The sequence below is a fragment of the Nymphalis io genome, chromosome 13 (assembly GCF_905147045.1).
Source record: "Nymphalis io chromosome 13, ilAglIoxx1.1, whole genome shotgun sequence".
NCBI lineage: Eukaryota > Metazoa > Arthropoda > Insecta > Lepidoptera > Nymphalidae > Nymphalis > Nymphalis io.
The window spans coordinates 4,004,349-4,029,031 of record NC_065900.1 but is presented as its reverse complement, the minus strand read 5'-3'; the positions used below and the strand labels follow the sequence as shown (position 1 = coordinate 4,029,031).

General features: G+C 34.3%; 1 protein-coding gene across 1 annotated transcript in view; it reads left to right on the top strand.

The window, feature by feature from the left end:
• The window catches only part of LOC126772809 (cuticlin-1), an 89,544-nt gene extending 71,334 nt beyond the window's left edge, over positions 1–18,210 (top strand). The window contains exons 6-12 of the mRNA XM_050493398.1: positions 5,282–5,458; positions 6,778–6,900; positions 15,393–15,501; positions 15,764–15,988; positions 16,142–16,352; positions 16,880–17,161; positions 17,896–18,210. Coding sequence (XP_050349355.1) covers positions 5,282–5,458; positions 6,778–6,900; positions 15,393–15,501; positions 15,764–15,988; positions 16,142–16,352; positions 16,880–17,161; positions 17,896–18,132 — 1,364 coding nt within the window. The 3' untranslated portion in view covers positions 18,133–18,210. The remainder of the gene's footprint in view (positions 1–5,281; positions 5,459–6,777; positions 6,901–15,392; positions 15,502–15,763; positions 15,989–16,141; positions 16,353–16,879; positions 17,162–17,895) is intronic.
• The last annotated feature ends 6,473 nt before the right edge of the window (positions 18,211–24,683 follow it).

Genomic DNA, 24,683 nt, shown 5'->3' with positions numbered 1-24,683 from the left:
GTGAGCTGGTAAGGAATTCCATTTTTTGGAAGTGCGACAAAGAAAGGAGTTGCCAAATTTCTTTGTTCGCGATGGAATTGATGTCACAGTTAGGCGGTGACATCGAGAACCAGCTCGCGTGGACTTAAGAAGGAAGGGGGAAGCAAGAATTAGAGAGAATAATTCCTCAGAGCACTCGCCGTGATACAGTCGATAGAAAGCGCTCAGTGCTGCTATCTCACGACGCAATTGTAAAGGTTCAAGGGTGTTTGTGACCTTTACGTCGCCAATAATGCGTACGGCACGACGCTGCAACCGGTCCAAGGCCTCAAGTAGGTACTTAGCGGAGCCATCCCAAAGGTGCGAGCAATATTCCACGCAAGACCGTACCTGTGTTTTGTACAGCAGGCACAGTTGTTGTGGCGTGAAAAAGCGCCGCACCTTGTTCAGAACTCCGAGTTTCCGTGAAGCTGTTTTTATAACAGCCTCGATGTAATCCCTTGGACTAAGGTCGCAGCGAACGTCAATCCCCAGCATGGCGATTTTGCTTTGCATCAACAGCGGAGTACCACAGAGGGAGGGAAGAGGGGAAAATGTTGACTTTTTCGCCGTGAGAGCGCATACCTGTGTTTTCTTGGCATTAAACTCAACAAGACTATCAGAGCCCCATTTGGCGATGAGCTCTAACGTCCTATCGAGTTCAATGACAAGATTCTTCCGCCTCTCCTCAATTTCCGCTCGCCCAGCCACTGCGCGTCCGTGGTATCCACCATGCACTGTACTATCGTCTGCATAGCAATGTATGTTCCCAAGAGAGAGCATATCATTGATATGCAAAAGAAAGAGTGTGGGAGATAGCACAGATTCCTGGGGGACCCCAGCATTCACTACATAGAATTGTGAAGCGCAACCATCAACTAAAACACGAAAGCTACGCTTGTGTAGGAAGCTGGCAATCCAGGTGCATAGCTGAGCAGGCAGACCATATGCCGGCAGCTTGGAGAGAAGACTTCTGTGCCAGACCCTGTCGAAAGCCTTGGAGATATCGAGGCTGACAGCCAACGATTCTCCATGCTTGTCGATAGCTTCACCCCAGAGGTGCGTTACGTACGCTAGAAGATCACCTGTGGACCGTTTTGGTCGAAACCCGTATTGACGATCATTAATTAAAGAGTGATCTTCTAGGTAATGGATCAGTTGGTTGTTTAAAATCCGTTCCATCACCTTACAAAGTACTGAGGTGATAGCTATTGGCCGATAATTTGCCGGGTCAGACCGATCCCCTTTTTTGGGAACCGCTTGCACATTAGCTCTTCTCCAAGCTTCCGGCACACTTCCCGAAGAGAGAGAAAGTTGGAACAGGCGCGTTAACACAGGAGACAGCTCCGCTGCGCACTTCTTCAGCACTATGGCTGGTATTCCATCGGGACCGCTAGCTTTCCGTACATCAAGTGATTGCAGCTCCGCACGCACATCACGTTGCCTGATTTTAATGTCAGGCATCGTATGGCCACATGCAGGTATTGTAGGTGGCAGTGCACTACAATCATCGATGACGGAATTGTCGGCAAAGAGTTTAGCCAGGAGATCAGCTTGCTCTTGCGGACTGTGAGCTAGCGATCCGTCCGGATTTCTGAGCGGTGGCAGCGAAGGTTGGCAGAAATTGTTTTGCACAGACTTGGTCAGACGCCAGAAGCTACGGGAGCCCCTAGGATGCGAAACAAGGTCATGACCAATCTGTACAATGCGCTGTGCATCCGCTCTCGTGTATGCCTTTCTACAGGACTTGGAATTTTTATTATAGTTTGCTTTCAGTGAGTCAATGTTAGATGCCCCGCTAATGCAGCCGTTGATCCACTTGCGATATGCTTAGCTGATACAGCATCGGCACATTCACGAGTGAACCAACGGTTACGCGTACTCCTACTGACGAGATCTGAGCTAGGAATGTAGTATTCCATTCCCAGCATGATCTCGCCAGCAACAGCAGCGGCACTAGCTGTCGGGTCATTCCCACTGAAGCAACGTTCCTTCCAAGGGACCGACGCATAGTAATCGCGCATACCGACCCAATCCGCCGACTTATAGTGCCAAACGCGACGTTTGCATACCGCTAGTGGCGGCAGCTTGGCCTGTGGCACTCTGGTAGAAATAAGGCTGTGATCCGAAGAGCCAAGAGGAGCCTGAACCACAACCTGATATTCCACCGGGTGAGAAGTCAGCAGAAGGTCCAGTAGAGAAGGTGCTTGCCCATCAATGTCTGGGATCCTGGTGGGCTGATCAACCAGTTGGGTCAAGTCATGTGTGAGAGCAAAAGCATGAGCAGTCCTTCCAGCATGGTCAGTTTTGAGGGATTTCAACCAGGATTCGTGGTGAGCATTAAAGTCCCCCAAAAACACCAATTCCGCGTTAGGAAATTGCTCTTGCGCAGCATCTGCCACCCGACTAAGATGGTCAAATAGTCGGCTTGTCTCCAAGTCACCATTGTGGGATCTGTAGAGGCACACGTAGACTCGGCTCTGACGAACCAGGTCCACACGTACCACCAACATGGAGAAGGAGGGGTCCTCCAAGCAGCGCAGTCGGTGACAGCAAACATCCGTCCTGACGAACAAGCATACTCCGGCTTTCGCTTTGAAGGATTCTTCAAGCGTGTAGCCGGGATAATTAAGGTAGCTGGTATCGGCAGGACGGAGTATTTGTGTCTCCGTGAGAAACAACATTGCTGGCCGTGCTGTCTCGAGATGGTGGTGGACAGCGTTGAGGTTAGCGTGGAGTCCTCGGATGTTAGAGAACTCGACCTCAAACAGCGTGGGTATGGTGGGGGTGAGCACCGCTGTACGACCGTTATTTCTTTTTTGTTGCGCCATTTGGGAGAAATTAAATGGAAAAGAGACGTGAAGCGAGCGATGTATTGCCACGATAGGGATGGGCAAAGTGTGGAGGCGTGTTTCCCCAAGTGGTTGCCAAAAGGAAAAATACACTGACCCGCCGGACGGAAGGGCCCCCGAACCCCCCCGGAAGTGGCCGCCGGGACCCCACCTACCGGTCACCAACCGGCACGACGGTCCACCCCGAGATTATGCGTGGCCTGGTGGGGCAGCCTCACGAGCTGGTTAGGCACGCTCGGGCCCCTGTACTATGCCACGGGCGGCCAGCGGAACAGCCGTTTCTTCGGGTCTCCCTGACCGGCAGGTCAATACAGTTTCCCCCGGCATTGGTTCAACAGCCGTCTCCAACCGGACCAACACCCATCGCGGCAATACTCGCTCGGGCTCTTCACGAGTTTTTCACCATGCGTACGGTGGTAACAAGCCAGGCGGATGTTAGCATCCTACCACCAGGTGAGCAGATGGTCGCTCAGATATCCCTTAGTCGCCTCTTACGACACCCATGGGAAAGAGAGGGGCAGTGAAATGTATTCTTTCTCCGTCACTGCACGGATAAAACGTAAACGTAAACGTAAAGTAACGTTACTTCTTTTATAAATTTATTCGTTAAAATACTGTCTTTATTAGTGAATATATTTATCATTAAAAAAACAACTTCCGATATTATTATGAATGTTATTTATAATCTTGACTTAGTATAAAACCTAACACTTTCACATTCAACGTTATAACTTAGGGTTCACTCGAAGTTTATCATTAATCATATAATATATTAACTTAATTGTATATACTCATTAATAAAATTATTTAATTGTTTACAGTGACAGTTATTATTGCTCATTCGTAACCATTTTGCAATAAATCACCTGATCAAGTTCCACGGTACGTCGATCTCATTTTAACAAAGTAAAGTAAAGTTTTTCTCGTACCGATTCCTAGTTGCGTCCTCTATGGCTAGTGTGGAGTAACGGCGACATGCGACCCGCTCCTTCTTCGAATGCGGTGTGAGCATTGTTTCTAAGAATCGCCACCCGCCACACCGCATAGCATAGCACGCAGGGCCCATATTCCCGTAACAGCCCGGCATGGAGACGCCTATCCTGAATCCACTAACTTCATGCGTATTTCCTTCCCGATATATCTAACTATTTACGACTCTAAGTACATTTTGCGAATCTGAACGATTGACGACAATGTAAATTCAATTTTATGTCTTCGGACATAGAGTTTACTTGTGACGGTTAACCATCAAGCATCGACATTGAGCTCCTAATGAATTATAAGTCTAAAAGTGTTGTAGTTGGCGGTTATTGAGGATCAGAATTGCTTGCGCGTATTCAGTAGTGGCATGCCTTCTGGCTCGATCCGCGTTCTTTGGACGACTTCCACTTTTTGCGTGAGTTCATCCGCGTATAGCGCTAGCAATAATAAGGATTTAAAAATTAAACCTTCTTTGAAATCCTTCACTGTAAGTGGTGATAAAGTTAAAATATTGTTTCATCTTTAACGCATGCCATATGATCTGTGGAAGTATTTACGTTTTATGTTCCAAGCCGATGTATAGGATTAATATAATATTTTATTGGCTGTTAATATGTTTTAGTAAGCCTTGATAGTGTTTTAAAAGCTTTTATTACGTAACATAAAATTTACCGTTTAATGTAATTAATATTGACGGATAATATTTTATAGCGAAATGTAATACATGTAATTAATTTGAGACTATTGTTTCGTAGTTTTGAGGATAAAGAATAAATAATTATATTCGTGTGAATTTACTTATTTTAAATATTATTTAATTTATAACACGTTAAACAAGACAATTAACTTAAAAAGGTGATAAAGGTCTTTGCGATTAGATCAAAAATAAAATTTATTGAAGTAAGTGTTACAATGAAGCATTTAAATCGTCAAAAACTATTGTCAGAAACCTAACTAATTCATAATAAAAACCGAAAAGGTGGCATAAGATTATAAAATTAGGGGTCTCGTCAATTGTTGTGTTTATTTATTTTTTAAATGAAGCTATTTTTAATGAATAGGCCATAATATTTTAAGGATGGTCTTAATTTACAAGAAAAAAAATCTAGCATACTAAGGTGGAAAACTATGTTTCTATTGGCACTGTCTCATTTGAGCAGCGCTTTAAGAAGGTGAATATGAAAATAATAATACACATCTACAACTAAAAGTAAAAAATAAAATAGAATAGAATTGACTTAAAAGTACCTTTTTTTTTTATATGCCCCGGGATGGCAAATGACTCTACTCCACCTGATGGTAAGTGGTAGTAGAGTCCAAACGCGACGACGGCCAGTACAGTCGGGAAGAATGTGTGTGTGTCCTGTATATTATGTGTGTGTGTGTGTTTCCTTTCTCTATTTATTCTGTAATATGTTTTCCTTTTACAGATCTCCACGGGCAGTTCTATGAGAACACGGTGGTAGTGCAATACGATAAGGACCTACTTGAAGTGTGGGATGAAGCGAAAAGGCTGAGATGCGAATGGTTTAACGATTACGAGAAAACAGCTTCGAAACCGCCCATGGTTATTGCTGATTTGGACGTCGTGCAATTAGATTTTAGAGGTAAGACATATTTAACAGATTATAAATGAGATATAAACATATATAAACTTATAATGCAACATGAGTTTATAAAACCTAAATAATTAGTTTATAAAATAAATATATTGAACATATAATTTAATTTTTGCTGAATTATATCGACATTTTTTACCGAAGAATACATATTACAAATTTGAAATAAAAACCTTAAGAGTGATATGTCTTTTCCAATTATGGGAAACCACAGCAGGTGTATTATTTTACTAAGTATCACATTTGTATTTAGTAATTATATATTGAAATATTATAATTAAAAATAAACGAAAGATATAATATTTGTATTGAAAATAACTAATTTTAAAATGAATACAAGAAATATTTACTAAAAACCTGTATAGAAATTCAAATAAGTATGAGCGATTTTATTCATACTATACAGCAATCATATTTTAAATTACATAAATGACACTTTTGTAAAAATAAATTGTACGCCATTCAATCTTGATAAACAAAAATGTAATCTTAAAAGCAAATTTGATATCTACTTAAATCATAAATTATGCTTATTTTATTTATTTAAAAATTTTACTGACCATAATATTGTAATTGGTACAAAAGAAAAATTAAGAGAGGCTGCGACTGTGAGTAATCTCTACCTATGAGAGTTTAGGCTAATCAAAAATACATAAAGACGATCCTACAACTATTAAAAAACTACTTAAATAAATTATACACATAAACGAAATTATAATATTAAAAATATTCATTTTGTTTATTTAAGTAAAACGAATGCCGTTATTATAAATCTGACTGAAATTTTATCTTGGCCTTGTTAGTTTAGGCTGCAGATTTTGAGGTCGAGGGTTCGATTCCCAATTTTTACCAGTCAGTTTAAATGTTTATGCGTTTACTGTCGATGATTTCTCAAATACTACCCGCAGCTAAGAAGTTGATAGTGCTAAGTACACACAGGTACTCCAGCAAGTACGCGAATTCGCCGTCCTATCAGATTATAGGTCAGGGAAAAGTGAACCTATTGTTAACGGATATATTCAGTACTTTCTTCCTAATTAATAAAAATGTAGGTTTCCTTGTATGTTCGCCATGGGTTTTTAAACCATTAATCCGATTGTTATGAGACTTTGCTAAGTTGTTCTGTCAACTTTGGTAAAGATTTCTGACAAAAAAAATATTATAATTATTTCTCTGTATGGTTGTTTTTCAATAAAACGTTTTTGTCGATCCTAATTTTATCCGAAGTCAGGTCGGGATTGCTTGTTGCATTATCTAATAAAACTAAGTAAGATGGATTAAAATTTTGATTCATTATTATCAACTAGGGGACAACGTTGATTGCTGGATGGAAATCCAAGCTGGTAAGGGTCCGTGGGCGCCGCCGGTGTCCGGCATCGTTCCTCTGGGCTCAACACTCACACTGGTGGTTGCTATCAACGACTATCGAGGTATGTATGGTCTAATTGCTTCTTATTATTGTATTGATTCATAGCTTTGCAAGTATATAAATTCGTATGTTAATACAGTAATTTAAAACCATAAATATGATCTAGCGATGGAATCAGATTAAACGTCTTAATGGACGCCATTAAAAGCTTGTAATCGGTTTTGTTATGCCGAGTTCTGTACATGGCCGTTGCTTAAGTTAAAGAGATTGCGGGTTCAAACATGGGCAAGCGCCGTTGAGTTTTTTACTACTTTTTCTCATATTATCTTCAAGAGAAGAGGGAGAACTTTGTGTTGCAGTAGGACTTATACAGATGTTACGTTGACTTATGTTATAATAAAATTAATATCTACCTAAACATATATACATACATATCTAAAATTCTAGTTACATTTTAAATAAATTAAAGGTAAAAAATATTATATCACACAAAAAGTTAATAAAAAAGAAAAAATAGTATAACATAAGACATTTATAATTTAATAATTCGATAATATTAAAAAAAATTGAACACAATTTCTAAATCTAACAATATACAGTTGATAAGCATTAATAAAACGAAATCAAATGACTTTGGGTAATAGTATATTTGAATAAAGATTTCCATATTATTTATTCGTAACGATTTTAGAGGTCTAATTGTTAATGTCACAAATAATACATTATTACCATTACCGTATCTAAAAGTCATATATCATGACCCTAGCGTGGTGTTGAGTCTGCTTAAGGATTCCGACTCTTATATCTATGGTCTTAAGAACGTTATTCAAATGTGCACTGTATATATATAATTGAAGTGGAGAAGATACGCAAGCCCTTCTCTAACCTCTGATAAACCTAAAACATTTTCAATGCATATCGAAAGTAAACCCGTTAAACAAGCCATTCCTAAATAAATAATGGCTTTTAAGAGAACATACGTAATTAAGAACACAACACTACGTTGTTATTTTACTGTTAACACAAAAACTAACCATTGGTCTTCACGAATGGGTCTTTTTTGAACTACAACAGCAGTCTAGTACAGTACGATACACCATTATAGGAATTAACAATAATACAATTGAATGAAACTACTCTTATAAAATACACAATACAATTATAATGCTAGAATTACATGCAACCTAAATTAATAAAAGTTGAAATAAATAACAAAAATAAAATATAAAAATCAAACTTAAAAAATGGTATAAATAAAACTCCAATGCTGTTGTTAGTTCACTTTCACTAAAATTTTCTTAGATTGATTGAAGCTTTGGTTGAGAATGAGAATGAAAGTATGAGTAATGAGACTTCAACAAAAGAATAAAATACTTAGTATTTGCTTATTGCAATTAGTTTTTGCTTAGAATTTGCATGAAGATTAAGATAGTGATAGTGACTGAGATGTTAATCTTTCATTGCCAATAATGATGCAGCTTATACAGATCTCATGGGTGCATTAAATTGTGCCTTTTTGATATGAGTGTGCTTGCACTTAAGAGCATTCAATGAAAATTTATGAAATAATGTATGTGACTTTAAAGCTCTTACCCAATCATTTGCGCTAATTAGCCGTTATAACATCGTTATTTAAATTTGAATATTGTTTTTTGTAAATAATTAAGTCGAGATGGTCCAGTGGTAAGAACGCGTGAATCTTAAACAATGAACGTGGGTTCAAACCCGGGCAAGCACCTCTGAAGTTTCATGTGCTTAATTTCAGTTATAATCATCTCGTGCTTTTCGGTGAAGGAAAACATCATGAGGAAACCTGCATGTGTCTAATTTCATCGAAATTCTGCCACATGTGTATTCCACCAACCCGCATTGGAGCAGCGTGGTGGAATAAGCTCCAAATCCCTCCTCAAAAAAAAGGGAGAAGAGGCCTTAGCCCAGCAGTGGGACATTTACAGGCTGTTATACTGTAGCCGAGATGGCCCTGTGGTAAGAACGCGTGAATCTTAACTGATGATCTTGGGTTCAAACCCGGGCAAGTACCACTGAATTTTCATGTGCTTAATTTGTGATTATAATTCATCTCGTGCTTTACGGTGAAGGAAAACATCTTGAGGAAACCTGCATGTGTCTAATTTCACTGAAATTCTGCCACATGTGAATTCTACCAACCCGCATTGGAGCAGCGTGGTGGAATAAGCTCCAAACCTTCTCCTCAAAAAAGAGGAGAGGAGGCCTTTAGCCCAGCAGTGGGACATTCACAGGCTGTTACGGATACTCTAAATAATTAAATATGAGGAACCTTCACTCTCATCCACGACACGATAAACTATTCCAAAGGTTATAAGAATACATCCGATCGACCGTGATTAAGTAACGAGCCTACAGAAATAAAAATCGCATTAAAAATATTAGTAGATAATTCTGAGCATTAAATAGATCTATTGCTAATGTATATTTTTAAAACGTTGAAACGCCTTTTTTGCAATAGCACAGATAATATAAAACTAAGCAGTTTGTCATATAAAAACTGTAGATTTCTAAAATTTTATTGATCTAATTTAAGAATACGTTTATTAAACTGACCAATCAAGTTTCGATAACCATTCTGAACCTCCAATTAAAAACTTGTTTTCCTTAAGCTACACATAGCTATGTCAAATATATATCTGTGTACATTGATTACAGCACCACATCTGTGTACATGTGTCAAATTAATTGTTAATACACGAATGTTAGTGTTATAATAAAAATATTCGCTGTATTTATTATAACAAAATATTCAAACAAGTGACAATTTATTTCTATTCTATTCAGTCTCATTTACATTCGCAAATTGAGATATAAATTTATTTCAAGGAATTCTAATGAGGGTTCATATTCGTAGCATGGGATCCTAGGGATTTAATCCCAATACCTCGACTTTGCATCTGTATAAGATAGCCATAAGATTAATATTATTGCTATAATATCTAAATTATTAGTCTTTAGCACTGAGATATTTACGATAAAGTCTACGTCTAATTTACACCTTCATTAAAATAACGACGGCTATTGAACGACCTTATTTTATATATTATAATAATATGAAATGGCAAATAACTTGAGTGATACGAAATATAAATTGTTGTTAATAATGATTAAATAAGCGAAGCAAATGTACCTCATTATTTTATCACTGTAAAACAAAATGTTATAAAACTTCAAACAGTAACAGCCTGTGAATAGCCTCTTCTCCCTTTTTTTTTTGGAAATATTTCAACAACAACGGAATAAATTCAGCTATACTCACGAACATTAGTATAGTTTGATCTAATTCAGGAATTATCGAAGACATTATATTTTGTCTTGGTGTGCTAAAAAGAATTACACTTTTAATTGGTTGATTGAATGTGTGCATTAAAAATTAAAACAGTTCAAATTTATATCTTACGAAACGAAGGTTTTCTCCAAATTTTAACACTATCTATTTTAGTTTAGGCCGTGCGGTGATAGTTTCATTCAGACAGTATATTTTTTTTTTTTTTTTATAGAATAGGAAGGCGGACGGGCCACCTGATGGTAAGTGGTCACCAACGCTCTTAGACATTGGCATTGTAAGAAATGTCAACCATCGCTTACATATCCAATGCGCCACCAACCTTGGGAACTAAGATTTTATGTCCCTTGTGCCTGTAATTACACTGGCTCACTCACCCTTCAAACCGGAACACAACAATATCAAGTATTGCTGTTTTGCGGTAGAATATCTGATGAGTGGGTGGTACCTACCCAGACGAGCTTGCACAAAGCCCTACCACCAGTAATAATAATATTGCCTTAGCTGTATATATTATATAGATGAAGTAAAGACGTTAATAATATGTAAGTAAAAAAATAAATCTCAATAAGCTTTATACAACACCATGACTGATGAGCATTCAAAAAAAATTTTTATAGCCTAACGGAGAATAATCTATTCTTTCTTTTATATTAATTAATTATGATTTTTAATACTCAAGAAATAAAGTTCAATTCACATTGTTTTGTATCAAGTTTTATACATTAAATTAAATGTAACTGCTTGAAATCATGTAGCGGATAGAAAATGATAAATTCGTGTGAATAATTAAAAGACAAATTATTATCAAGTTCATCTACACTTTATAGTGTAACTTACCAGTAAAATTTTGTCATTAATATTTATTATTATATGTTATTAATATAATATAAATTAATCATATATTATTATTAATAAAATTTGACCGGTAGGTAGCTTTTAAATTTGTAATTTAAGTTTGTTTCCATGCATTTTGCTTTCAATCTTTTTCAAGTATACTCATACTTATTATTATTATATTATACCGTATATTATATTATACTTATACTTATACTTATTCTACCGCAAAACAGCAATACTTGATATTGTTGTGTTCCGGTTTGAAGGGTGAGTGAGCCAGTGTAATTACAGGCACAAGGGACATAAAATCTTAGTTCCCAAGGTTGGTGGCGCATTGGATATGTAAGCGATGGTTGACATTTCTTACAATGCCAATGTCTAAGAGCGTTGGTGACCACTTACCATCAGGTGGTCCATATGCTCGTCCGCCTTCCTATTCTATAAAAAAAAAAAAAAAAATACAATCCGATATTAATGTGGCAAAAACCGTTGTTTTAATCATATTATTGAATAGCTTTATAACCATAACTTTATAACATAAATATGTTTGGTAAAGGATTTCTACGGCACCTTCCTAGTTTCGGGAAACATTGATTACTGGCAATTTATAACAAAACATTAAAGCCATGTCATCTAATAAATTTAAAATATTTATTTCTGTTCAATAAAAATATAAAATTGCTTCAGATATTCTTATTTATTATATTTCGATGTAAAAACAAAATAATGGACCAAAAAAACAGCTCAAGAAAAATAAATAGTGTATAATTATGTATGTGTTTTCTTAAAACACAATACTACAAAGGTAATTAAAAATGGAATGCGATCGATTTCGCAAATAATATGATCCAAACATGTAGATTTTGATACGCAAACCACTCGATCGTCAACTCGAGTATCGTCAGTGACACCTCGTAAAACTGTCTCTAACAGGGTAATAATAGTGTGCAAACACACGCTAACGGTACAAAGAATGGTAAAAAGTAAACTGGACAAATACGTACGAATGAGTTTGCTTAACGGGTCGAGACTTCAGCTAGGGTTGTCAAACACCGAGATAATCGTTATTTTATTTAGTGTGTATATTTTAATAGAACATTGGTTAATGATTTTGATACGGGAAAGATTTTTCTTTGCAATAAAAAGAATAGCTTTTATTGAAGTTTATGTAATTAATTGACTTTCGAGTGAAGTTTTTGTAATGCAAAAATTGTATACTTCTGTCAGTTAATTTCAAGTTGCTCGCGCTTAAATTATATGATAATAATAACTGATAAGTACATAACACTTATATAACAGTGATTATTTTATTCGCAATTTTTGATTACGTTCCACGTAGGTTATATATATTTTTGTTAATCAGAATTTTTATTTATATAAAATTCAGTTATGTTTTATTAAAATATATTTTGATCAATTAAACGACGGTCGATGTCAAATTAATAAGTATTTATTTAAACGAATTTCAGCTTGTTCTCCTGACTGTTGTAACCTTTCTCAACATTGTCGTTGCAATTTCAGATTCTATTGAATTCTCGCTTTAGGACAATAAATATCTATATGTCTTCCCCATTTTGTCCAGTTCGATGCGAGAATATGAAAATTGTATATTACATAATTTAAGTTATCTTGTTTTATGCATTATATTGTATAATACTAATAGAAATGTACCAAGTGGCTTGACAACCCTAAGGCCTGTGGAAGGACTGGAAACGCGGATCGCAACTAGCTAGAATCGAGTTTTAATCCAATATTTACAAGAAATAAGTTTTATGAAGAGGCTGACATAATTAATAGGGCGTTGGCAATTGTTTTATTAGCCATATACAGAATTAATGTGTTGAATGGCCTTAACTTGCATCATTTAATTGTTGCTCGATGAGGACTGCTAATTATGGTTTCGCTAAATTAATTTTCATTTTTCGTTTAATTTTTTAATTCAAATTTTAATGCTGTTATCATTAACTTTTATGCTGTTTTATATTCATGAAACTTTATACTATGGCTGTTGTATTCTAATATACGATAGTTAATTATATACCCATATAAATTAGGTATTAATTATAAGGTATTATACTTTTTTTTATCATACCTTCACTGCAACAAAATACTGACTATTATAGCCGTTTTGAAATATCGTTCGTGACTTATCAACGTTTCTCTATGACATAGCTTTACATTGTCTAAATTGTATATTTACACTAAAGTAAATATACAATATTCTTAGTAAATAAATTTTGAACAAAGTTCAGCCATAATCTTATTGTCAATTTGAATATTGAAAAAATTACTTCTCCAAAACTTTCATCGTTTCATGTCATACATATTTATTTATAAAAATAGTGCCTTTTATTATTATTATAATTGGTTGGTTCAAAAATATATGCGTCAAAAATATTTTTATTTCAAAATCATAATACTTTATTCAACTTGGAAGCATTACACTTTATAATGAATGAAGATGTCTGTATAAAAGAAACAAACATTTAAATAATTATTCTTATTTCAATCAATTAAATTCTGACAGTGTTTAATGAACTTAACAAATTTAGATACGAACACATCGGCATAGAACTGTAACAAAGAAAAATTTGTTCCCACACTTCAATTAAATTATTAAACGATCAATTCGATTGATCGAAAGCAAGCTGTATGTGAGAAATACGTGTACCATAAAGGTGAATTAAGATTAATTGTGGGCGCCTATTTATTTATCATGGTACGATGTTTTTTATTACAAATTGTTACTTAGTTTCCATAGCTATATATAGTATATCTGCACATTTCATACCTTTTATAAAATTTGAAGTATTTTTTTAAACATGTAACTTATTTATTTAAGAATTACTTACTTTGAGGAATCTATTTATCGATTGATTAATTTTGTATTTCCAGTGTGAAATTTCGAACATTTAGTTTCCTGTAATAGCGAGACTTAAAATTGGATAACTTTATCAAAAATACATTGCTTATATATATATTTTAAATTAAAACATTAGAAACTCAATGTATTTTTGTATATAGTATATGCAGTACTTTCTTTTTCTTCTAAATACACAATTTGTCACAAATTATAAAAAAATACTGTGTAGAAAACTACTGTATAAATATTAATTAATCATAGCATCAATCACAAATTGATTGATGCTATTTAATTCTATATAATTCATGCTTTATAATATGCTATATAATTCATCTCGTGCTTAACGGTGAAGGAAAACATCGTGAGGAAACCTGCATGTGTCTAATTTCATTGAAATTCTGCCACATGTGTATTCTACCAACCCGCATTGGAGCAGCGTGGTGGAAAAAGCTCCACAACCTTCTCCTCAAAAGGGAGAGGAAGCCTTAGACCAGCAGTGGAACATTAACAGGCTGTTACTGTTACTGTACATAGCATCAATAGTTTGTTAGGGTTGTAGAATTTGTTTAAAGGTCAAGGAAATTTTTATCGTTATTATTGTTCAAACAATAGAACTAAAGTAACACCCAGTCAATGTCTCACTACTGGGCAAAGGGTCTGCCTCCTCTTCAAACTGCTTAGAAACTAGAGTGCATACATGTGATCGAATTTCATCTTACTTCGGATTCCTTTTAATGGTTTCCTCTCAGCACATGTTAAATTATAATAAATTATGCACATGCTTGCCCGAGTTATATAGATATGGTTAAGGTTGACATATTCTAGCCTAAGTCATCAGGGATCTTTTCACACAATGTTAGCATTAATGTCTGGTACTAAATCTAATTTTAGAGTTTGAATTGGTCATACCACAGTTGAAGTTAATAAAACTATTCGTTGCTGTTTTATTTATACATTAAATTAAATTTTCAAGTTTATCTTAAGTAAATGTTAAAACGATTCCGTCTTGTTTAATAGATTATTATTTGTTTATGCATTTCCGTCTTCACGGTACGATGCGGTTTGCGCATTTTCTTTTAATTACATTTCACTTAACGCTCAACTGAGTAGGCTGTTTTAGTGAGCGTTTTGCGTTATACCCATTAAGTTTAACGCTGTGTTGTGGTAACGATATACGTGACTCAAATCTAAACAATGTTTTTACCGCAAATCGCAATTCTTCGAGAAATGTGATGTTTGGCTATGTGCTTGAATTTAAAATATGTGGCTTTATCTCTTTCTCCTCATATAAAACATGTTCCATATTTAAATATTGTTGCAAAAAGTTTATAAAATTGAATTTTAGTTTTCATTTATTTTTGTATGTTTTCGTATATATCGGTCACAATTCATGTACCTTAATAATAAAATAATTTAGGTGTAAAAAGAACACTGAAAAGATCAAGAAATAATAAAAAGCTTCAAAGTTTTTTTTTGTATAAATAAATGAAATGTTGTAATTGTTTTTAGAAAAAAATATTATTTTATCTTTCAGGTGAATTTGACATGAGAGTGAAGTCTTGTGCCGCGTCCGATGGCTCCGGTCATATAATTCAGCTTTCTGATGAATATGGCTGCGTGTTGCGACCTAAAATGATATCTAGGTTTGTGTCACTCATTTGTTCTCTCAAATTAATATTAAAAACTTGAAGAACGACTAAAGTTGATGATTTTCTGACAAAAAACATAAGAAAGGAAAGAGTGCATTTAAAGTATTTATATAAAATTGATTGTTAAATTGAAAATGGTTTTAATTATTTCTAAAGTTTATTAATTTTGATACTATGTCATTTATATAAAATGTAGTCGATGCGAGAATATAAAATGAAATAAATATTAACTCAATACATGCTATTAAAATTCCAGATTCCTCAAAGCGAAAGCGGTAGATGAGCGTGCAACAGTTATAACTTATGCGTTCTTCCACGCATTCAAGTTTCCTGACGCTCTGAGCGTGCACATTAGGTGTAAGGTGGAAATTTGTCGTCACGGGTGCTTGGATCATTGTCAGCTGGCTGGTATAGCACCGCAAAGACATGGCGCTTTGGATAGGAAGGATGACAGAACACACCAAGATCATAATGATATAGGGTAAAGATTATTTTATGAAATAGTTTATGGACTTCAAATAAATGCTTGAATATAAATTCATTTGTGCTGCCTGAAATAAATCAGAAGAAGTTGAGATTTATGTATTTTGTTTTATATTTATTGAATTTAACATTTCAATAAATGTCCTCACAGCGACTCATCTGTTGAAGAATCAGATCTAAGTCTGGCTGAAGACCACCAGCGTCTTTCATTAGAAGAAGCATTTGGGGATGAAGTATCTGGCGATGCTGTGCCAGCGCCTGCCCCACTGCCTCAACGTGCTCCAGCTCCAGTAATAGAAGATGACGCTGATCGTATGTCCGCTGTGGAAGAACTAGTACAGGCTTTGGCTAGACCTTTTACTGTGAGTGTATTATATCTGTGTTTTTAAAGAAAGATAATTGAATTTAAAATAATATTGTATATATCATATTAAGATAAAAGTCAAAAATATGATAGGCTTAGTTTTGTTTTTTTTTTATAGAATACGAAGGTGGACGAGCATATGGGCCATCTGATGGTAAGTCGTCACCAACGCCCATAGACATCGGCATTGTAAGGAATGTTAACATCGCTTACATCACCAATGCGCCACCAACCTTGAGAACTAAGATGTTATGTCCCTTGTGCCTGTAATAACACTGGCTCACTCACCCTTCAAACCAAAATACAACAATACCAAGTACTACTGTTTTGCGGTAGAATATCTGATGTGTGAGTGATGATACCTACCCAGACGAGCTTGCACATGGCACTACTACCAATAAATAAGAGTAAAAAACAACAACATTTTATTTCTTTCCATTGTAATGTACAATACTGTCTTTGTGTGTAGTGATCGAGGTTTCCTAATTATTAAGAATGGTTACAAAAAAAAAACATATATTTCAGGATCGTCCAACTGACCTAAGCGATCGCGAGCGTTTCCCTCACGGTCCACGCAACCTTGGCCCAATCAAAACAGAACCTTCAGGAGATGGAGTAGTCCCAGCTAAACCTCCAGGTCCAGCAGTTGCCGGTCCCAGATCTTTGCGTAAACGACGCTCCGTTCGAGATGCTAGGTCCGCAGATGTTGGTGTTTCTGGAATTTATGATGTAGTCTCCGAAGCTGATCTTGCATTTGGACCTTCCAGAGAGCCTGTCACTGTTTTTAGTGGAAGGATACGTGAAGAGGTAACATTTTATTTAAAATAATGAGCTTTTTTAATTTCGATATATTTTTAACTCAATCATAAAAACGCTTTATTAATTAGTCACTGGATTGGTAATGTTGTTTCTTTAATAATATTATCTTTATGTTCAGTAACAGTACAGTAACAGCCTGTTAATGTCCCACTGCTGGGCTAAGGCCTCCTCTCCCTTTTGAGGAGAAGGTTTTGGAGCTTATTCCACCACGCTGCTCCAATGCGGGTTGGTAGAATACACATGTGGCAGAATTTCAATGAAATTAGACACATGCAGGTTTCCTCACGATGTTTTCCTTCACCGTTAAGCACGAGATGAATTATAAACACAAATTAAGCACATGAAAATTCAGTGGTGCTTGCCCGGGTTTGAACCCACGATCATCGGTTAAGATTCACGCGTTCTTACCACTAGGCCATCTCGGCTTATATCTTTATGTTCATCTACCTTAAATATTAGTTACATATTATGGATGTAATAATTTTTCAGACTGTCTTCTTATATTTCTTTGTTTGTAATTTCAATTTTAACAAATCCAAAGACTTAGCGATTGGAGAAATTAGATTTTCGACTCATATAAACTGTTAATATAATGTGACGATTGAATAATACATAACGATAAAATTCTGGCTGTGAAATATGAGAAATGGCTTGAAATGCCGGTATTACAAGATTTACTTAACTATTTTTGTATCTATTGTTTTATAATACTTTTTTTTCAGGTTGTGTACGGTATATGTATGGGTGCAGTTAGCTTTGGAGCATTATTTGCCTCAGCAGCTGGCGCAGCTGCTGGAGCAGCTCTGGCTGCTGCGGTATTACTCCAAAAACTTCGATCCAGAATGGCTTTACAAGCACCACCTATGTCACCAGCACCAGCGTCTCATTCACTCGCTGCATGGATGGCCTTAAGACTTTTAGGATCCCCACCTCATCCCCACCTTTCAAGAGAAGGATGATCATAAGAACAAATCTTAAGACTGTTTTCGTGTTCTAATTTTAAATAAGGCCAAATCGTCCAGTAATATCTATAAATTATTATCCTTTTTATTCGTTTAATACAATATTTTTCGTTGTGAAATTAAAAATTTATTGTATCGACTAATGTCAAAATTGGAACGAAATTGATTCAATTTAAAGTAAATATAAAGTAAGGTATTTTAGATTTAAATTTTCAATATATTGGTCAGTTGAATGAATTCAATATTTTATATACTTCTACTTCATTACGTCATTGTTTAGAATAAGCTAGTTGTATGAAATCAATGGTTCTAATTCTAAAATGCCTCTATAAAACCGATGGTGCTAAAAAGTGCTACGCATATTAATTAACACTATGATATTCAATATGTTGTGAAAACTATACATAATTATATATACGTTAAGTTTTGTACAGATTTCTTCTTATTATGTATTTATTTATAATTATATCAGCATCTTTTATACTTAGCGAATAAGGATAAACGTCGAGTCATGCCATTAGGATAAGTTTAGATAAAATATATTTTTCAATGCCCTTTGAATAATGTTTAATAATTATATAAATTATGATGTTGTAAATTATAAACAGTTCAAAGGGCCGAATGAAAGTTTTCAATTTTTTAAAAAGTACTAGCAGAAATGGTTTCAATTTTTTGGTTTATCGATAAAAGTAGACAATTAATATTTTTGAAGTTGTACGTAACAACAACTCAGATATTTGTATACTTCATTGAGTTGTTGATGCGTTTATTTTATTTTAATGTTTGTTTACCATCGAAAAGTGGTGTTAAAACTATATATTCAAAAGCTTAAGGAAACAATCTAAGCTGAGTTACGTCACGAACCTTTTTTATTTCATCATTTTCAAGTATCATTTGAACTTTATAAAATTATGAGATTATTATCTTATTTTTCAAATGTCGCTTCAAAATAATTAGTACTTTTTAATTGTTGTTGTATCTCAATTTAAAAATAATTTTCCGTCCAATTTCTTTATGACTATTTACGTTGTTTGTACATTAATAGTTTAATTTAGTTAAGGTTTCAAGACGCTAATAATATTGTAAAATACGATGAAACACCAATGAATACAATAATTATATAATTTAAAATATTATACTCATCGTTTTAAATTAGTTTGCATTTATTCCGCATTTATGAAACATTTTGTTTTTTTTTCTATTATTGTATTTTAATTGATTTTGCTCAAGAGTAACTTTAAAATGATTAATCTTTATTAGTATTATGTTAGGATCAAATTTAGTTATTTTAAGTATATAAGTTTTATTTAATAAATGGATTGAAGGACCTCTAATAAACAAATTCAATTAAATCATAATATTTATTAATCATATAGGATTGTACGAGTACTGATTGTTATTTTAAAAGTCATTTCACTTTAATAATTAATGAAAAACTCGTTAAATAATGATATTTATATTGTAAAAAAATTAATAAATATTAAACAATGATTTTTTTTTCTAATAATTGATCAATTCGCTTGATAGGTCTTTCAATCGGTATTGTAAAATTAATGATGATATAATTATTATTATCATACGATTGCCACCCAAAAATCTTGCATTTAATATAACTATTATTTCATAAGTTACATAGAGTTTTGTGAGAACAATTTGTCTAAGTGCAATTTTAACATGTATTTAAGTAATATCCAGTATAACTTTGATTACTTTTATATCTTCAACATGGTTTTGGTTTCTATATTATACATATATTGCATTTCATTTATTCTTTTATAATGGGAAGTTAAGAATATATTTATTGTAAACAATTTGTTTATATTTGTTTATGTATGATTGTGACGAACGGTTTTTAATGAACGCACTTGTTAATATTTAATGAAATTAAAGTTATGTTGAAAATACAATTTTGGGTTTTTATTCAAACTGACATATACTTTATTTAAGTAGGTTTTTACAAGCATTTTTTATATATATTATCTTAAATGTAAAGTTACCACCTGTTCGGAATGTAGATTCTTCCGAGAAGTTCCAGCAAGAGACATCTATAATAATAACTTCTTTTGATATATATATTTTTTTATAGAATAGCAAAACAGCAATACTTGATATAGGTGGACGAGCATATGGGCCACCTGATGGTAAGTGGTCACCAAAGGCCCTTAGACATTGGCATTGTAAGAAATGTCAACCATCGCTTATAGCCAATGCGCCACCAACCTTGGGAACTAAGATTTTATGTCCCTTGTGCCTGTAATTACACTGGCTCACTCACCCTTCAAACCAGAACACAACAATATCAAGTATTGCTGTTTTGCGGTAGAATATCTGATGAGTGGGTGGTACCTACCCAGACGAGCTTGCACAAAGCCCTACCACCATTAAATGATATTTGCACGCATAACTATAAAGTGCGTACAAATTATGTCTGATCACTCAACTTACTATTTTTGCTTAACGCAATAAATATACTCGTATGCTCGTGTTTTGACAATCTTGATTTGCAATTAGAAAGCTAATTTTGTTTTTAAAGATTTCCCCAGCTTTTGGTAGCTGTGCCCAATAAACATTTGCTTGTTTTTTTCCGCTCTCCCTACACGCTTGCTTACAGATAAGAACACCTGTATATACACCTACTTTATAGACCGGACGATCTGAAGTCATCGGAAGTACACCGCGTTTTATTATTTTCGATGTTTCAAATGGTAACATTTGAATGGAAACATCGAAAAATTATTTTCTATGAAACATGATTTTTATTTCTTGACTGCCTCGTTGGTCTAGTGGCTTGATGTAAGGCCGCAGACCCGGAGGTCCTGGGTTCAATCAAAACTCTGGCCCAGGTTGGGCCAGTAAAAAGTTATTGAGTTTTTCTGTCAGAAAATTCTCAGTAGCAGCCCGGAGTCTGGATGTTAGAAGTGTGTACACTCCCGTGCCTCGGAAAGCACGTAAAGCTATTGGTCCTACGCCTGAACTCTTTCCGGTCGTGTCGGATTGCCGTCCCATCGGATAATGAGAGTTACGGAATAGAGAGTCCACTTGTGTTTGCGCACACACTTGTGCACTATAATATCTCCTGCGCAGTTGGCTAATCTCTCTTGAGATTGGCCGCCGTGGCCGAAATCGGTCTGGAGGACATTATTATTATTTGTAGACAATTGCATAATCTTCAACTGTCCTATTTTTATCATAACACACACAATTTACGAGAAAAATTCAAGATACCGATACTATTTCTGTACCAATCTTAAGCTTCATGTGAATTATTGATGGTTGAAATGTCCATTTTGACCCAACTTTGGTTTCGTAAAGATTTTTGGTGTGAAGTTTTTTGGATGCAACGTTACTATATTACGTTATTATTTGTTAATTTTATTTTTTTTAAGGATTATTTTTTTGATACGTTTGTTTTATTGTGGTTGAAAGAGCTTACGTCATTAACAATATGTTGCAGCTTAAGATGAAATACCATTTTTTTATTTAATTACAATTTTAATTAAATATTTACTTAGAATCGTATCAATAGTTAAATTTGTTGGTAATCCGATAGACTGTTGCAAAAACATTTACTGCGATGTTATGTGCATCAGTCACAGGCGATCAAGACGCGGTATCTGATGTCACGGTTGGTGAACAAATAAAAGTATTTTGTTAAACCGGACTTTGCTTTATTAATAAAAAAAAGGTTATGTCATAACATTTGTAATTGTTTTACAAGCAAAACAAAATCAGGGGTTGGGCCATTGATAGTATCTAGTCATGTAAGGAGGTATAACTAAAACATAAATACACACTTATATTTCAACCGTTATCGTTAAAAGTGAAGTTATTTACCTTTGTTTAATGAAATTATCAAATCAAGAAATATTATAATAAGTTAGTTGTCATCGGTTAAAATTAAGAGAGATTTAAATATAGAATAAATATTAAATAAATAAGCAACATAGTGCAAATCCTCTATACACCGTCCAAATAAGAGAATGAAACCTTTGTTTCATTGTAAAAATTAAAGCAGTGCAAAGTAGCAAAAAGCATTAGCAACAACAGCAACAGCAGGCCGTGCAGAACTAGTCAAGCAGCTTCTCCTCCACAAAACAGTAGAGCCTCCAACAGCTCCAACTCAGCAACAAGCCTTCGGTTGAGTCCACCGAAGAATATTATATTACTTTTATAATAAAATATACAAAGTAAATATAAAAAATAAAATCAAAACACAACCTGTGAACAAAACAACTTATTACCTATCTTGCATAAATACTAAGAAGGTTCTAAGAATACCCTAGCTTCAAGTACAAGCAAGAATAAGTTATTAAAATGAAGGGGTACGGCTTAGTATTCAGCCGCACGAGGGGTTGGGGGTAAAGGAGGGCTTTTCCCTGTCCCCGGTACCATTCCCGTCTTGAGGAAATGCTTCCTTGCTGAGATATTGGCAAAAACAAATCTTATAATTATAACCTTAAAATTAGGTTGTTTATCAACAATTTCGAAACTCAGTGGCCTTCGGTGCTTAAAAAACACTAAGGGTAAGACTGACAAGACCACATAGGGTCAGAGTAAAAAGAATCGGTTTTGTGTCAATTATCCATAATAAAAAAAAGTATAAAACTAAACTTTATAGTTCTATTCTAATTCAATTATTCAAGGTACCAATAAAACAATTATATCAGTTTTACATTTATTATTTATATATATGTTTTATAACATTAATTAGTTCGACAAATGGATTTTGTTTGTGCATTATTAATTACGGTCTATTTGACATGTTCCGACTTTAAAAGTTGTGATAGTTTTTCTTAATTTTCTCGAATCCGGTGCATTTTCGCGTGAGTGGTGTTGTTCTGATCAGGGACTAAATCTCTACTATTTGATACTTTGTTTATCCAAAATCTTGCAGCTGAATACTAAGCCCAACCCAAAATAAGTAATAACTTATATAATTGAATGTTAACTTTTAAAGTACTAAAATATGGAATATTATTGCTTAATTAATAATAAAATAGTACAAGAAAGCAATTATATTGAAATTAATGAAATAAAGCTGTTAAACGATTTAAATTGCTTTAGAATTCGACCTAGGTGATCCAGTAAATTGACAAATTCAAAAGTCAATTTACTGGGTAGGTTTATAGTCTATAATAATAATAAATACTTGTAATAACGTGGGATATTAATTTTTAAATGGTAATTAATGCATCACTCACCTCATGTATTTATATCGAAATTAGTAGTAGAATTGAACGCGGAATCGATTAAATACCACTGTTACTTGTGGTAGGGCTTTGTGCAAGCTCGTCTAGGTAGATACCATCCACTCATCAGATATTCTACAGCAAAACAGCAATACTTGATATTGTTGTGTTCCGGTTTGAAAGGTGAGTGAGCTAGTGTAGGCACAAGGGACATAACATCTTAGTTCCCAAGGTCGGTGGCGCACTGGCGATGTGGGCGAGCGTTAACATTTCTTACAGTGCCAATGTCTATGGGCGTTGGTGACCACTTACCATCAGGTGGCCCATATGCTCGTCCGCCTAACTATTCTATAAAAAAAGCTCAAAATGCCTTGACTAAACGAATACGATGTGTTTTACTTAAGGTTTGGTAACCCGAAACTCTTAAATACTGATTATAAAGTAGATGAAGTAGATAACCCTCCTTTACATGTAAGATTTGTATATAATCTAAAACGAATATAAAAAACCATATATACAATCTGCGATATTCGCTAAATATACTTACAAATAAGTTTATATTTTGTTGTTTTAAAACTGACATGCGTCGGTAAACAACTGGCGCCTGCTCAATGATAAAAATTAAAATGGACGGAGTTGAACAACGCAGTGCTGCCATCTCACAAAACCAACAGATAATAAAATGTTGAAACAATGAATGTATAAATAACCGAAATTTATCGTTAAGGGCTCAAAAAAATGAAAAAGATTTTGGTTCGGATTTTATTTTAAAATTTCTTATTGACTTCTTTCTGATTATTTCATTAAATTAAATATAAGATTTTCTTTTAACTAATTAGTGCGATCAGGTGCCGCCATTGTATGAACTCATTAATATTGTTTATATTTAGGTGAAATTGCTTAGTATAGAGCACCGAATTTGTTTCGTGCCTTCTCATTAGCCCACCTAACTAAGCTTATAAACCAATTACATTTTAAAGGCATTTTTAATTAAATTATTTGTTTGTTAGTTTGCACAGTTTTATTTACATTAAAAAATAGCTAATAATGAAATCATAGTTTTGAATATTGTACGTTAGGGCTATTTTTCGTATAATTACAAAATATATACCTAGCTGTAAAACTTGCTAAGGAAATGTTCCGCTATGTACGCTGAGTCATATTAGTCGTAACGGTAATTACAAATTTGCTATTTAAAATCATAGTATGTACATCCCCGTTCAATAGTCTTATAAATAGTATCGAAGCCAAGTTTTTTAAAAAAATTTATTTGAGTCGTAAATTACATAGAGCTGAGACAGACAATTATTTTATTATTATATATTACAATATTGGCAAGAGTATTTAATGTTTAAAGTA